The sequence below is a fragment of the Lactuca virosa genome, chromosome 1 (genome assembly GCF_052849685.1).
Source record: "Lactuca virosa cultivar CGN04683 chromosome 1, Lactuca_virosa_CGN04683_v6, whole genome shotgun sequence".
Classification (NCBI taxonomy): domain Eukaryota; kingdom Viridiplantae; phylum Streptophyta; class Magnoliopsida; order Asterales; family Asteraceae; genus Lactuca; species Lactuca virosa.
Window position 1 is genome coordinate 186,652,167 of NC_136426.1, and position 16,458 is coordinate 186,668,624.

At 35.2% G+C, this 16,458-nt stretch overlaps 1 protein-coding gene across 1 annotated transcript; it reads right to left on the minus strand.

The window, feature by feature from the left end:
- Nucleotides 1-6,977: 6,977 nt before the first annotated feature.
- Nucleotides 6,978-13,627, minus strand: LOC145163049 (disease resistance protein RML1B-like). The gene is made up of 8 exons (XM_079081964.1): nt 13,425-13,627; nt 11,781-12,470; nt 10,057-11,185; nt 9,646-9,969; nt 8,695-9,564; nt 7,957-8,605; nt 7,429-7,499; nt 6,978-7,297 (listed from the first exon to the last, which is right to left on the minus strand). Exons 2-8 carry the CDS (start codon nt 12,359-12,361, stop codon nt 7,259-7,261), a joined length of 3,663 nt encoding a protein of 1,220 aa, XP_078938090.1. The 5' UTR covers nt 12,362-12,470; nt 13,425-13,627; the 3' UTR covers nt 6,978-7,258.
- Nucleotides 13,628-16,458: the final 2,831 nt, after the last annotated feature.

Sequence of the window (16,458 nt, forward strand, 5' to 3'; positions counted from 1 at the left end):
GCTAGTAGGCTGGTTATCATCTAGTGGAGTGCCCTAGGGGAAGTATGTAGTCATGTAGGATAGCCTGGTAACTCTTGATCTAGGCTTTCTTTCCTGTTCCTTGTTTGGTTGTGGCTCTAGAGTAGGGTCATCTGTTCCGGTGGCTATCTAACCTCTGGGTACTTATGGTTACACATTCCATGGAGGTTAGCTGGTAGCGAAGCAGTATGCTGTGAGGAGTCTAGTAGCTGGTAGTGAGTTGTATGATTGATAATTGAATGTATTATGTGCCTACTTGATCCGTGATTGTTTATATGTCGACATATGGTAGCGGATGGGCTTGAGGTGGTCTTGTCGTGTGCTGTAGGCCAAGATACCAGGTGCGGGCCGACTGTATGTCGTAGGCACATAGGCTTGGGAAGAACGTTTGGGTTGAGGCAGCAGGCCAACATACCCAGGGTAATCTAATCCGATGATTGTGGACCCGTTATGCATGCAAGTGTGTTTGTTGTATGAGGTATTTTGGGGAACTCACTAAGCTTTGTGCTTACCCGACTGTTATTATTTTCAGGTATCATCGGTTATTGTGGGAAGGTGAAGGCATGACTGTACACATTCGTCAACAACGATGAAGATTCCGTGTTATTATATTACTCTGATTTTATCAAATGTAATCTGGAACAAATGGTTTTCTTAACACGGGTTTTATAATGTAGAGTTTTACCTTAATAAAAATGAGAATTTTTGGTTGTGAAAATGGGACGTTACACGGTATAACTGATGGAATCTATGTAATATAAAACAAAAATAGAAACCAGAAACAAGAAAGGAAACAGAAGCACAAAAACATAATCCATACATGAGGATCACAAATTTATAATCAGTTTGAAACTAAATCACATAAAAAAGAGAAACAAGAAATTATCCCTTTAAAGCCTTTCAATTCTTCCTTGTTTGATGTGTTATGTGGATGTAAAGAACCAAAACGAAAGCTCCTCTCTTGTGATTGCACCTAAGAAGACGATCCTTGCAGCTTGACAATCCTCCTTGCTTGTGAACACACTTGAACACAAACCCTACTAACTAGGGTTTCAAATCTTGCTTGAGAAGCAAGAAACTGAGAGGAGATGGAGTGGGAGAAAGTAGCGATGGTATGGTTTGGTGAAGGGTCCAGTTAATGGTTTGGTCTAGGCTTTCATTGTATTTTGTTCAGTAGGAGTCTGTAATACAGTTTGTGAGTTGTTTATGTGTCTTTGGTCAGAAAGTGTGTTTGCGACCGTAAACAGAGTTTACGGCCGTAAAAGTTTACGGTCGTAAACCCTGTTTGCGGTCCTGTCTAGTATAAATAGCAGAGGTGTAGGTCATTGTGCAGTAGTTGATGCCATTGCGTTTACAGAGTGTTCCATCGAGTTGTACATGACGTTTTTCTAAATATAAATGTGTGCAAGCTCGATTTCTTTTCTTCTTATTCTTCTATCTGTGATTGTTTGTTGCTTGATCATTGGTAAAGATCCTTTTCAGGACCTTACAATTGGTATCAGAGCCTCTGGATGTTCTACCCGAAGTGGTTGAAGATCCATAATTGCTTTTTGACGAAGCCGATCTTGGCGGAGCCTTGTTCGGTTTTGGCAAACTATTTTGAGCTTTGTTAGTAAAAACCTTTTTATTCTTTTGAAAAACAGCCCTTTTTCTGCTTCGATCATCTTTCCAATCATCATTTCGAGAACGAGTTCTTGAGGATTTTCTAATTAAAGACCTTCCTCGAGATTCGTTCTCTCCTCTTGGTGACAAATAGTTCACAAAGATCCTATTTCAATTTCTTTTCATTTTAAATTCCAATTTCAACATAAAATTTTAATTTTTAATTTTTGACTTTTATTTTTGACTTTTTACTTAAAATTTTGACTTTGACTTTAAAGTTTGACCTTTGACTTTAAACTTTGACTTTCTCGTTTGACTTTTAAAATTTCAAATTTAGCTTTTCGGTTTGACTTTTAAGTTTGACTTTTCAAGTTTGACTTTTGAGTTTGACTTTTTAAATTTGACTTTTGAGTTTTTAGTCAAAGGGAATATTTTTTAAAACAATGAGTTCTTCAAACGTTCCAGTCAATAAAGTTTCATGTTCTCAATCTTGTGAAACTACGATTAAATTTCTTCGGGAAGAAATTGATTTATTAAAAAGAGAAGTTGAGGACCTGAGATATGAAGGATATCAACTCAGGAAATGACAGAAACCCCTTAAGGCCCAGTTAGAGACAAAAATAAAAGATTTTAAAAGAATTCAGACAGAATACAGTGAAAAATGTGAGCTTTATGATTATGTTAAGAGACAAAATGATGAGTTAATTATCGAGCTTGATACATTGAAAAGACAATTTGAAACTGCAAATTTTGATTTTAGAAAATTTGATGGATCAAGCGAGGTAGTTGCCAACATGATTGATCACTGCATGCAGTTCAAACGAAACCAACAAAAGGGCTTAGGATATGATGGTGTACCTCCTCCTTATAATCATACATATCAATATCAACCCCTATCCAAGGATGAGATTGCCAACGAACCATTTATGGTTTATGGAAAGCCGTCTGGTTTCGTTTCAGGCGGATTTATTAATGTTGAAAGTACTAACATTTCTACTTCCCCTGCAGATCAATCCTCAGATCAGTCAAAGCACAAAGTTGAAGGATCTGTTTCTGATAACAAAACTGAGCTTGAACCTGATGTTTCTGTTTCCAATGAACAACCTTCTGTTTCTGATGTTAAAGTTGATGATACATCTTGTGATGCCTTTGATGCTTTTGCATCGGATCATGTTGAGTTAATTTTTTTTGACATATTTGATTATTTGTTTGAAAATACTAATGTTCCTGTTTCTAGCACATCTACTTCATATGCAGGTAAAGTAGCAGAGGATGAGAACAAGGAGAACACCATTGAACAAACCAACATCTCCTTGAACTCTGAATCTGTTGCTTCGAACTCAGTTGCTTCTGATCAACCTGTTGTTGAGAAGTACAGGCCACCAAATCAAGTTAAACAGAATGCATGTTGCAACTGTGCGTGTGGGAAAAGCAAGAAACAAGGTAAGGATACACCACCAGGGGCAGGAAGAAACAAATTCACAGTGAATAAAAAGACATGTTTTCACTGTGGAACACCTGGACACATTGCCAGAAATTGTCCTAATCGCGCATATGTTCCCTACTATGCACAAGGTTGGCAGAACGCGTAAAGAGGGAGATACTTCAAAAGAAACCCCTCAAGGTCACGTTCAGAAAATGATGACTGGAATGCGCAGAAGAGCAAGAATCAAACTCCAAAGGCCAAGAATCAAACCGACAAGGCCAAGAATCCGAATCCCAAGGGCAAGAAGGGAATGTCGGCCAAGAAGCCAAATCCAAGAGATGCTCCCATGAAGCCAAAATCAAAGTCATCTCAACGGCCGACATCAAGATCAAAAGCAAGTACTGAGCCACCCATCAGATCGAAAAAGAAATGGGTTAAACCCAACTTCAAATGGGTTCCAAAGGCTCACTCTCCCAAATCAACTAATGACTCTAATATTTCTTCATCTTCTGTTTGTGATAAACAGGATATGTCATGGGAGAGAGTACCGTGCAAGGATGACAAAGGTCGACCCAGTTTCAAAATGGACTGGGTTCCAAAGACCAACTAATCCCGCTCTGTGTCGGAGCAGCTATGGAGGCATATCATCAGACTTCGGTTTGTTGGTAGTGGCTGTTCCATGCACATGATAGGAGGCATCTCTCAACTGTACAACACTCAAAACATTGTTTGAGAGTATGTGTCCTTTGCGGGAAGGGAAGAAAGGAAGAGATCACTCACGGGGTTAGTGCTTAATGACATGAAGAATTTTCGGATCTGTTCTGAGATTACGCGTGCTGTTCTCAGACCTTCTGGATGCAAATTCAATTGGTGACTTACGGTTTGAGTTTTCCTCTCTATACTCCTGAGTTTTTCTTAAGCTGATTCGCTTTAAAGACTAATTTTTGTTTTAGGATAGTTTAAATTTGTGCATTTACTTTCGTTTCTCTCCTATGCACAAATTTAGGGGGAGAAATAAAAACAAAACAAAAATTAGAAAATTTTAAAAAATCCAAAAACATTAGAAAATAAAAAAATAAAAAAAAAATATGTTGGTTATGGAATGTGCTTGAGGGAGATATTTTGGGAAGTGATATTATCAAGTGATAACAGACAATCTGAGTATGCGTAACGTACCCAAAATTGAATTGTCTATGCTCTGGGTTTGATGCGTTGGTAGGCACGAAAGATTCTAAATGGACATGACTAGGCAGAGTTGAACTTAAGGAATTCATATACTTGACAAATATTGACCTAGTTAGATCCGTTTAGCCTGACAACACGATGCTTGGATAGGTTGAGCAGGGAGATATATATGGGAATCTACTGGTCACATTAAAGAACCTGTACTTGGAACCGTGGATTAACTTTTCCTCGATGTGCGGATTCTGTCCTTAATTTCGGTATTGATGGGGCGACTGGTGAATTCCGATAAATTAGGTCTGTAGAATGTTATATTCTTTCTTTCTATCTGTTAGTCATATGTTGCCTCCTCTGCATGATCGAAAGATCTGACCTGGAATGTAGCATATGCAACTCTATTTCTCTGCATCCTCTATCTATGCAATTCTTTCTATCTGTTAGCCATATACTGTCTCCTTTGCGTGACTCACAATCCGACCTGGTACACAGTATATGCACCATTCTACTTCTCAATCCCTCTAAAACTTCAGTTAGTCATATGTTTCACCCTCTGCGTGATTGGAAGAGATCAGACCTGGGTGTATAGCATATGCATTCTAAATCTATCCTCTCTCTTAATAATTGTCTGCTCACCCGATGTAAGGAGTATTCTTGAAGTCCTTGATTACTGGAGTATATTAGGAAGCGGGAACCATGTTCTAGTACAATTAAAAATTGAACACTTACAGATTGTCTATAGATCTCGCTGCTCAATTTAGGTGGACAACAATATCCCTGGTCGTCGTCAGCTGAATGGTCCTTAAGAAATATTATCTAGGAACTTAGGATCACTTTGTCTTATAATTAATAGTATGTCCTAATTTTGTCACAATTTTTCGTGTTTAAGTGGACCACAATACCGGCGATCGACCAGACAAAGACGTGAAGATAAAAGGTACTGATAAACGGATAAAGGCTGTCTAAAAACTTTGATCCCAAATCACTCTTAAAGTTAGATATCATTTTTATTTTTGTTAAATTTGTTCATATTTTTCTTCTAATTTAAATATCAGGGGAGAATTAAAAATTTTAAAAACCAAACAAAAATCAGAAAATTAAAAAAAAAAAAATCCAAAAATAGTGTTATTTCTGTTTTATTTCTTTTTCAGAAAATATGAAAAATCCAAAAAAAATTGTGTGCTAAGTTTTCTTTTAGTTTTTTTTTGTCTTGAAAAGTGAATTCAGGTGAAGATGAAACTCATGGAGTTTGTGTCGAAGATTTATGAGCCAAGGCGTCATCCGTGATTATCGAAGAATTTTCATTCGAAGGAGCAAGAAATGAAGATTATTCTTTCAACATTCAATCCTTCAACCCCAGAAGAAAGGTCAAGCTGACTTGAAGATTATGTGACAGATTGCATTGAAGCCTCCTCAATCAGTCTGCTGCTATCTTGATCCTGCTGAAGTGATCCAGAAGATTTGTTCTCTCTGACGTTCTCTCTGAAGATTCTCAAGCTGAAAGCGCTATCTTTCAAGAATCAGTACATCAAGCCTCCTCACCCGACGAGCGTTCAACGCCAAATTCTGAAGAAAAGCTCAAGTGCTCAAGATGAAGTCATTCATTGAAGAATCATCAAGTTCATCTTGAGGTTGTGAAGAATTTGAAGATAAATGCTGAAGCCAAAGCTCCCAATGAAAATTAACAAGAAAAGCCAGCTACTTTTTAGGGGGAGCTTGTTGGGTCATTTAAGAAAAGAAAAGAAAGCTATAAACTAAGGGGGAGATTGTTGGGTCAAAAATATGGTTTATACTTTGCTTTTCTAGGAAAATCTGATGTGCTGGTGGTCGACAAAAGCTGAGTCCAAGCTAGCACCAAACCAAGGGGGAGATTGAAGGGTCCAGTTAATGGTTTGGTCTAGGCTTTCATTGTATTTTGTTCAGTAGGAGTCTGTAATACAGTTTGTGAGTTGTTTATGTGTCTTTGGTCAGAAAGTGTGTTTGCGACCGTAAACAGAGTTTACGGCCGTAAACACGTTTACAGCCGTAAACCCAGTTTACGGTCGTAAACCCTGTTTGCGGTCCTGTCTAGTATAAATAGCAGATGTGTAGGTCATTGTGCAGTAGTTGATGCCATTGCGTTTACAGAGTGTTCCATCGAGTTGTACCTGACGTTTTTCTGAATATAAACGTGTGCAAGCTCGATTTCTTTTCTTCTTATTCTTCTATCTGTGATTATTTGTTGTTTGATCATTGGTAAAGATCCTTTTCAGGACCTTACATTTGGAGCATCAAAGGGGGATGGTTTTAGCCTCCTATATATAGGCTAGGGTTTTGGGTAGATAGTTACTTGGTCAATAAATAATTATTGTTAAGCATTTGAATTTCAAATCATACACTTTAAACCCCTTGGCGTTTACAAGTTTCTAATTAATTTATTAATGAATTATAAATTAACAAACTAAATCCTCATCATCTCTTGGTTGTCGATAATAATATCACCAACTCGTTGTCAATATGGACATACTTCCCACAATAACAATATTCAAATATCAGTGATATATATCTTAGTATATATCTTCGCAATTCTCAGGACTACTATTTGGGACTGAGATTCCTAACCGTTATTATTTCTAGGTCTGATATTTGAGATCTCACCGGTATTGATGACACATGGCGGATGACAAAGATAGCTAGAGGAAAGCAAAAATCATGAGTATCATGGCAACTTTGCAATTACATTTTAGTCTTTTCTTCTATCACATAAACCAAATCACCAAAATATCGAATATATAAAGTAATCAAAACAACATGCCGACTTACATCATATTCCTTACATGTGTGTTAACTAAAATAAAAAACAATTCATATTGTTTTCACTTGTCTTTCGCAATTAAAGACTAAAAAAAAGAATACAGAAATCAAAACATAAATGGGTACCAAAGTCTACAAGGAGCAAACAATCTTCTAGAAAATTAGGATATAACTCGTGGAGTTTCAAGTGATTGATTTAGAGTAGTTCGGTTACATCCAGCCTCTCTTTCTCAAGCAATTTCACAGTGAAGGATAAGACCTTGAAGATTCTCCTTTACCCTATGAATAAATGGAAAGTAAGAAATTTTAAAAAGTTACATAAGTATACATTGATATGATGATAACATATCTGGTTGTATATGCCTTTTTATTCTGTGATCATAGAAAGGTTTGGGCGTGAAAAAGTATACCACACGTGTGCTCCCAATTATGCCAGGATTCCTTTGAGAAAAAGCTCTAAACCAGGACATTTCCTTTTGTCCTGAACACAAGTTGTATTGAAAGCATAAATATATTTATGTGATCCACCATATCAAAATACATAGTCCACTGACATAACAAATCAACCCATTTAGACTGATCAATACTTTGTTCGATTCATTTAAAATTAAAAGTCAAACTTTAATTTTTTGTATTTTATAAAAATAAAATCTTATATGACAATAAAATCAATAATAAATGAGTGGATATGGGACATATTATTCATTTGTTTAAAAGATTTAAGTTATGATCCATCTATTAAGACAAATGAGTCATTATCCATCTATTTAAAGATATTGGGTCATAGATGAGATTATTATACATAAAACAGTATTATGATAATATAATTAACAAAAATGACATCTACCATTAAAGTCGTGGCTGTCTGTAACAATTTTATGATGATATGGACACGAGATAATTCCACACTGAAAATATTTAACAAAAATCATATATACCTTGATATCTGGGGCCATCTGGAATTAATTTACCATGATACGGAAACAACATAATGGCAGACTCAAAAAACCGCATGTTGTTTAGGATGTATTGTCCTGTAGTTGTTTGAAAAGGTGAGAGATCTCCACCAATTATGTGATTCCATGACTTGTAATAACCCAATGCATCTTCTTCTTCTTCTTCATCCTTGTTCTTTACTTCATCATACACAAGACTCACCCCACATTCCTTTACAAGTTCATTATACGGTGATGTAACAGTAATAGTAACATGGTCACCAGCCTCCATTTCATTCATCCCAAACATCCAATGACTTAACACCACCCAACACTTTCCATCTTCAATAACTCTGTCCACATGACGTTCATATATCCACGTGCAGTTCTTTGTTATATTACTAATTGTCGTCATTGGTGTACCAGGGAACTGATCATGTGGAAATAATAACCACTCATCGGGAGGTTTCAATGTGTGCAGAGAGCAGAAGTTGAGTCCAGTAAGGTTGTTTGGAGATGATGATGATGATGATGATGATGATGATGGGATGGTAAATGATATTGATGGCCCCAAGCTTCTAAACTTAAACCAACTCGGCATCTCCTCCACTTCATACTTTGTGCTGAATATTCCAAATTCATAAAACATAGACTACAAAATACAACCACCTTCATTAAATACAGATATAACAATTATATTATACATATTCACATAAAGATGGACAGTTAACCGAAAGAAACCTGGATTTTAGATTCCCAAGGATTAGGTCCCACGCACCCTTTGTTAAGGAAGTCTACATTAGTCCAACCCAAACTACGTAATACCTTTTCCTTAACACCTACCATTGCTTGGATTTTGATCATTCCTTCAATTTCACAGGACCCAGGTGTAAAATCTATCCACCAGTTTGATGATAACTCTAGTGGGGACATTTCTGGATCAAATACAACTTTCTTTACAAAACTCCCATGACGAGAAAAGAGCAACAACCTGCTTAGTGTACGTGGAGGATGCTCAACTGACTTCAATTTTTTGCAATTCGCCATACTAAGTATCTCAAGCCTAGGAAGGGTTCTCATACAACTAGGCATGAAATTTATAGGATTGTAATCCAAATATAATTCCTTTAACATGGTTAGGCAACTAAAGTCCATGGGAAAGCATTCAGAGGACAAATTATTATTTACTAATGACAACCTTACTAAAGACCTCGGTAAAGAAACTGTAAACAACCTCAAATCACTTGGTATAGCACCCATAAAGGTGGAGGAAGAGGTTCTTATGTTTATGACCATATCCCTATCCTCGATTTGAGAATCGCTGAGCTTACAACCATCGAGTAACAGTGTTTTGACATTCTTCAACATGCCTATGTTTCTAGGAAGTTTTTCAAGCTTCTTGCAATAGCTCATATCAATGAAGACAAGTTCAATACATTGTTCAATTGATTCACCAACCTCAACCAAACCAATGCAATTTCTAACTATTAACCTCTCAAGTGCAGGGAGTTGGTCAAAGTCACCAAGACTGCGAAGTTGTTTACAAAAACTTAAATTAAGAATTTTCAATGATCTCATCAGCTTTTTGTCTTTTAAGTACGTTCCATCCAACTGCAAAAAATTGAAATAAGTTTGAACAGTTTTGAATTTCATCAACTCAACATTGATGAATAATGAATGAAGATAAGTTACCTTTTGCCTCTTCTCAAGTTGTTGTGTATTACTATAACAACCAACAAATGATTCAATATAGCTATATGACATGTCAAGAGCAACCAAATTCATCATCGGTAAGTTTAAAGGTATAGACTTTAAACGGAACCCATGCATACACAAGCCTCTTAATTCATCCGGAAAGTTCTCATAAGACCCTTTCATGTGCACATAATTGATTTGTAGTAGCATTAGACTATCCATGTTACTCAATGCATCTGTTTTTAGCTCAAATGATGCTCCCAACTTCTCTTTCTCAAGCATGCGCATGTCAAGGGAAAGGCCTAGAACATTTCTCTTACCCTAAGAAGAAATGGCCAAAATTAAAAATGAGATAATACAAAGTAATTTAAATATGCACACTACCAACAAGTATACATAAACTCTCACCTTTTTTTGTTTCAACACTCTGAATGACTCCTTATGACACCATATTCGACTTCGCTTCCATGGCTTGTCAATTGATTCTTGATGTACTTCGAATCTTCCCATCTCTTGAACCAATTGATGCATCTTCAATTCATTATTCGATCCTATACTAAGAAGATATCTCTCAATGAGATTCGTGATTCCAGATCTTGTGATTATATTACATGCCTTTAATATTGTTTCACTAACATCTCTATCTATTCCGACAAAAAAACAAGCAATATGCTTAAACAACTCCTTATCATTGTTGGATGGCAAAGAATCAAAGCTCATTCTCAAGACATTATTTATATTGGAACTTGTTTCTTTATCTAGCCCTTCCATGAACCCTTCCCAGTAAGCTACATCTCGATTATATAGAGACTTGCCCAAAACTACAAGAGCCAATGAATTTCCTTGACAATATTTCACAAGCTTATATGACACCTGTTCATAACCTTCCTTGGGATAGTTGCACATGAAAGCATGAAAACTCAAAAGTTGTAGTGATTGGATCTCATCTAAGCCAAGAAGCAAATGCCTTTCATGCTTGGGTTTATTGTTTGTTTTGAATAGTGCACAACTCTCGGTCAACCATCTGTTCCTTGTTGTTATTATAATTTTGCTTCCAGGATGAAAACCTTTGCTTCCAAGTAATGCGTCCAACTGATCAAGAGTAGTGATATCATCAAGGACTAGAAAGACCCTTTTACGGGCTAGTGCATTCTCTATCTTTGTGGTGTATGTAGCCACATCATGAAATCTAATTGAACTTGTTTTTGAAATGTCGTTGCAAAGTTGTTCTTGTAAATCAAGCAACCCATTAAACTTTCCATCACATTTCCTTGTGATATCTTCAATAAAGCTACTTATGTGGAATTCATGAGAATATAACCCGTAGACATGTTTGGCTAAAGATGTCTTCCCGATCCCACCCATACCCAGTGTAGTTAGTATGTCTGCAGTATGTGAGGACCCATCTTTCAACCATGAAGTAACAAAGTGAATATGATATTCCATCCCAATAAGTAATGGTTGAGCAATCCTTAAGGGTACATGTAATCTACGGTGTATGTCCTTCACGATTTCTTCAATGAACTTTGTCTCTAGCCTGAAATTTAACAAACCAGGTTTGGAGATTTTAATTTATCCAAAGATCAAATGAAATATATACCATACTATTCTTATTAATTAAAGTCATCACATCAAAACCACATCGTATTTACACTTCTAACCATATAAGCATGTAATGTTTAAGGTCATAATATTTATGTATGATACAACTTAAGCTACCATTTTTTACAATATTTCACATATTGGCCACCTAACTTCACTATGTTTCTACAAGACCATCGAACTTAACTATCAATGTGGCTAAAAAAACGCCAGGTTATCCTCTACTACTTATAGGTAAAAGAAGTTACTGTTATTTGCTATATAAAACTGCAAATATAGTCCCTCTGTTTTGTTGTTTTCTTTAGACCGGGTCCAAATGGTTTCATTTTTGCAATAAACGTCCTTTTGCTAGCCTTGTGTTGTGGTTTTGGTCCCTCAATTTGATACAATGAGTGTTAGTCCGTCAAATCCTTGTGAAATGACTACTTTGACCTTTCATATTAAATTTTATTTATTTAATAATTATTATTATATGCCTTAATCAAACAAAACTGAAGGGCTTATGGAAATATGGGTAAGAAAGTGATTACCTTCCATTTACGTCCTTTCCTTTTAAATTAGAAACTTCTATAAGTGCTTTATTCCATTGGACTATCTTTTGAGCCCATCGACTTCTCTTATATTCAATTGTCTCTTCCTCCATTGTCTGTTTATGCTTAGCCATTGCATCTCCGAAGCTGCTTTGTTGCTTCCTGACATGGGTGGGCTCCACCTGATAAAAGATAGGGATGACAATATGGTTGGATGTGATACGCTGCTCAAGGATCAGCACCAATTCATCTAGGCACCATGTTGAAGAAGCGTAATTCTTAGACAACACGATAATAGAAGCTCGAGATGCCTTAATTGCACTCTCCAGTTCCGGTTTAAGATCTTCTCCTGTTTCAATCTCTTCCTCATCATCCAAGAAGGTATTGATGTCGGCATCAATTAGAGCCTTATGAAGGTGATTAGTGAAACTATGACGAGTGTCAAGACCTCTGAAACTTAAAAATACATCATATCTATAAGCATCAGTTAATGAACTATGACCATGAGTTGATGGACTATAACCACTAGTTGATGAAGAAGATGAAGATCCTTCTGAGAGGAGTTCAGAGAGAACAACCATTATGAGTTTTGGGTTGATGAAGAACAAGATGAAGATCCCAGGATGTTGTGTATCTCGGTAAGCTCTGAAACTCTTCAGTGATTCAATGTCAGGATCTGGTACATAATGCCTGTATATAAAATCCAAATTACTAATATGTAAAATATACACCTCAATAATAACAATACCATTTAATTCTTCAAAATAAAACTTTAAGTGACTAAAGTACAATACATATGCACCTCCGAGTTTCGAGTTGGTTTTGGAGCTATATATTGTATAATGTGTATATGTGTGTTTAAAGATATTGATTTTTGTGTTCAAAGGCTATTCTATAGCTTAATTAGTGCTAAACTCGGTTGCTTTGTAAGCAGAGGATGTACATGAAATACTATTACCTACTTAACTAAATTGATTAACCTGTTTTTCTGGCTAAGTTTAGGTGCATGAAAATAACAAACCAATTTATGCATTTAAACTACAAAACCTCTGTTTTCATTTGATTAACCCATATAAACAGGATAAACATCCCTGTTGTTCTCCAAGTAAAATCCATTTGAATTTCAGTATAGTAATCCTAAAACATGCAAATCAACAGAAAATACTATTCTCAAAATAATTAAATGATCCACTATTACCTTCTTTGAAGGAAATTGTAAAAAAAAAAAAACTCTATACTCGATGAAACTTCAAAGGTAAATGCACTCTATAGTCTATACACAAGCATATAGATATCATTAAGTTTTGACTTCAGTGGTAAGCAAAACACTAATTATGACAGTCGAAAGTTGAAGCTTGTTCATTATAAGTGTCTAGCTTACCATTAAGGAGCAGATAACATCATTCAAAAAGAATCAAAACTAAAAATCGAGTTATGAATTAGAAAATATAAAGGAATTGAGGAAGCGATATTAAAGTGTCGAAGAGTTTCCCAACGTGCACCAAGTTTTGTTCATCATTCTGGACTTTACGCTAGAAGGACTGAATCACATGTTAATGAAATAAACAGGCGATTATGATTAATAAGATGAAAGTCTCTAACTACATGTGAAACTAACTTGTAAGAATGCGCACTCTTAATTACCTGCCTACAGGACGATAAGGAGATCTGAAGCAGCGATGATAGAGGATGAACCAACAGTGACGAGGCTGAGAAGGACGATGATTGAAAACCACAGACCGAACAGCATTAAGTCTGCAGGGAAACAACGAATCAACAACGAAGGAAGGAAGACGACAAGAGAGGCCTAGGTGTTGCTTCTTTTTCTTTTTTTCCTTTTCACTAAATTATAAATATATCTAATAGGACAACGCAAATTCCAGGAAAGTAATGCTACAAAAATCCAAAAGTATAGACTATACACCCCAATTTCCAATTTACCATAATATATATTTTTTTATTGATTTGCGATTAGATTTTAAAAAATATTTTAAATTTTAAATGTTTAGAAAGTATCAATCACATCATTCCCTAGGTGGTTGTCCTTGAGTGGACATGCACATGTGGTGTTCTTAGCTGCCTTAGCATGTTTAATGGTTGATGTAGCACTGCATACGTGAAGTTTCCAACGTTTCTATTAAAAAAGAGAACAAAACAATGGAGTTTTCAACATTTCGATTAAAAAAAAAGGAATAAACGACGGAGTCATCAACAGGTTTCAAAAATGCAACCTTCCTTTAAAATGCCAATTTCCTAACCGGTGCAACAACTACTCAATTTGTAAATAAGTCCGCAAAACACAAATAAATCAGGTATAGGAAAACATATTTTTCCATAAAAAATGAATTTTATAAAGAAAAAAAGAATTATATTATTATACCGACAAAAGGAGTATTAAAATTGTATTCTCCCCCATTTTTCTCTTCTCTTGGCTAGGACCCATTTTTGGAAATATAAAATATGGAGTAACAATGTAACACTATTTATTTATTCAAAAACGGGGATCAGGTTTCGGTTGTCAGTTTTACTCATTTTTTATTTTTCCGAAGTTGCTAGTTTATTTTTATCTAATATATATAATTTAAATGTAATATTTAATATTTATAATCTCATGTTATATATTATATAAATTATATTAATTAATTATAAATATAAAGTTTACTTTTTATGTATCGAATTCATATAAAAAATTAAATATATATTAAAAATATGAAATGCGGTAACATATTTTATAAAAGTTTATAGTAAAATATATCTTACAAATACGATAACATATGGTATTAAACATGCAGTTAACATATATATTACAATAATAATCTAATGAAAACCGATGGATCATCTTGTTCTTGGCAAAAGGAAGTATTAAATGACATAATGACTATATGTATTATTTTACATAACATGATAATCGATGATGAAAATGATGACGTATCAATTGAATTTGCAAGAGAACTGTCACCGATAAAGGTCGAAATAAAGATTAATGAAAACATTTAATTCCAACAATTTCTTACTAGATATACAATTATTCAAGATAAAGAAGTTCACTTGGCCCCTTCTTTCCTTGTTTTTGTTTTGTTTTTTTTTTTTTTATAAAAAAAATTGGAATGATGTTATTATGTTACTATTGGGAGATTAAAATGTCATAAAATGCATTTGAGTCTAATACAATAAACTTCGGCTAGATGATATCCAAAAGTAAATGCAAAATGGAACAGATAAATGAAGGGAACAAATATTTATGGGAGGGGTTATTTGTCTTACTAGTCTTCGACACAACAAAGGGGCGTGAAAAGGTTAAGATAGATAAGGGTTTGATTGGAGCCGGCAAAAATCGACCAAATCTGCCAACTCAACCCGAATCCAATCCAAAATTAGCAGGTTGGGTTGAGATTTTAGCCCATTTAAGTAAAATTAGTCAATCCGCCTAATTCTTTTAATTAAATAGGTTCGATTGGGTAAAATTTGTCAACCTGTTTTAAAACCCGTCGACCCATTTAAGTTTAATATATATTTAATTTTATAATTATTTGAATATTATCATGTATTAATCAAAATATTGATTTATAAATTATAATTTTGTATTACTACGTATTATTTATGTTTTAAAAATTCAATCTTAATTCTCATCATTTTTCTTAGCACCAAAAGTATTAGTCACTCTCCAAAATCACATTAAAATTAATCATTTTTAATGTTATTTGAACAATTTATTTGTATTCGTGAATTGAGATTGTGTTTTTGTCATACTTTGAAATTTTATTTATGTTTGAAACTAATTTAAATGGTAAAATGGTTAGTTAATTTATTTACGTTTTTTTATTTTATTTTAAATGAGTTAACATAAGTTTTAACCTATTTATTTAATAGGTTAGGTCGGAAACTACATAAATAGGTCAACCCAATGACAACCGATTTATCTAAAAGGTTGGGTTGGGTTGAAAATATCAACCCATTTAAATAAACATGATGGGTTGGGTTGAAATCTTCAACCCAATTAATAAATGGGTTGAACCCGAACCCAACCCAAGTCGACCCATTAAATTTTTCTTCCATTTAGGTATCATAGACCGAGAGGGAGATTTTCATTCATTGTAACACCCATAAAATTCAAGCCAATTTAAAACATTTTATTTCATTCAAAACCGTTAAATTAATACAACTTGTTTTCAAAATAGTTTAAAACATCAGAGTATCCCCATAACCAAATCATAAAACATGAGGAGCGGTACGATCACGCCTTTGCCTTGCCACGATCTCCTAAAGTACCTGCAACAATAAACTGCAACTGTAAGCCCGAAAGCTTAGTGAGTTCCCCCAAAGTACCCATACACATAATCATACACATAAAGCAAAGAACAACATACTATGGGTCCAATCAACCATCCGGTTGGAATACCCCTGGCCCTCAACCCTCGGGTTGGAATGTCAACATGCTACGAGTCCAATCATCCTACCAGGATGGAATACTCTCGGCCCTCAACCATCAGGTTGGCATGCCCAGTCACCTACACATACAACTACATCTACTATGGGCCCAATCATCTCTCAAGATGGAATACCCCAGGCCCTCAACCATCGGGTTGGTATGCCAACGTTCTACGAGTCCAATCATCCTACCAGGATGGAATAGTCCTGGCCTACAACCATCGGGTTGGAATGCCCCACCTACTATGAG

What these genes read in the sequence shown, in the direction of transcription:
- LOC145163049 (XM_079081964.1), bottom strand. Translation starts at nt 12,361, where the DNA reads ATGGTTGTTCTCTCTGAACTCCTCTCAGAAGGATCTTCATCTTCTTCA. An exon ending in GAGTGTTGAAACAAAAAAAG is followed by an intron (nt 9,970 to 10,056) that starts GTGAGAGTTTAT and finishes ATTTCTTCTTAG; the next exon opens with GGTAAGAGAAATGTTCTAGG. An exon ending in CTTGGGAATCTAAAATCCAG is followed by an intron (nt 8,606 to 8,694) that starts GTTTCTTTCGGT and finishes TGTATTTTGTAG; the next exon opens with TCTATGTTTTATGAATTTGG.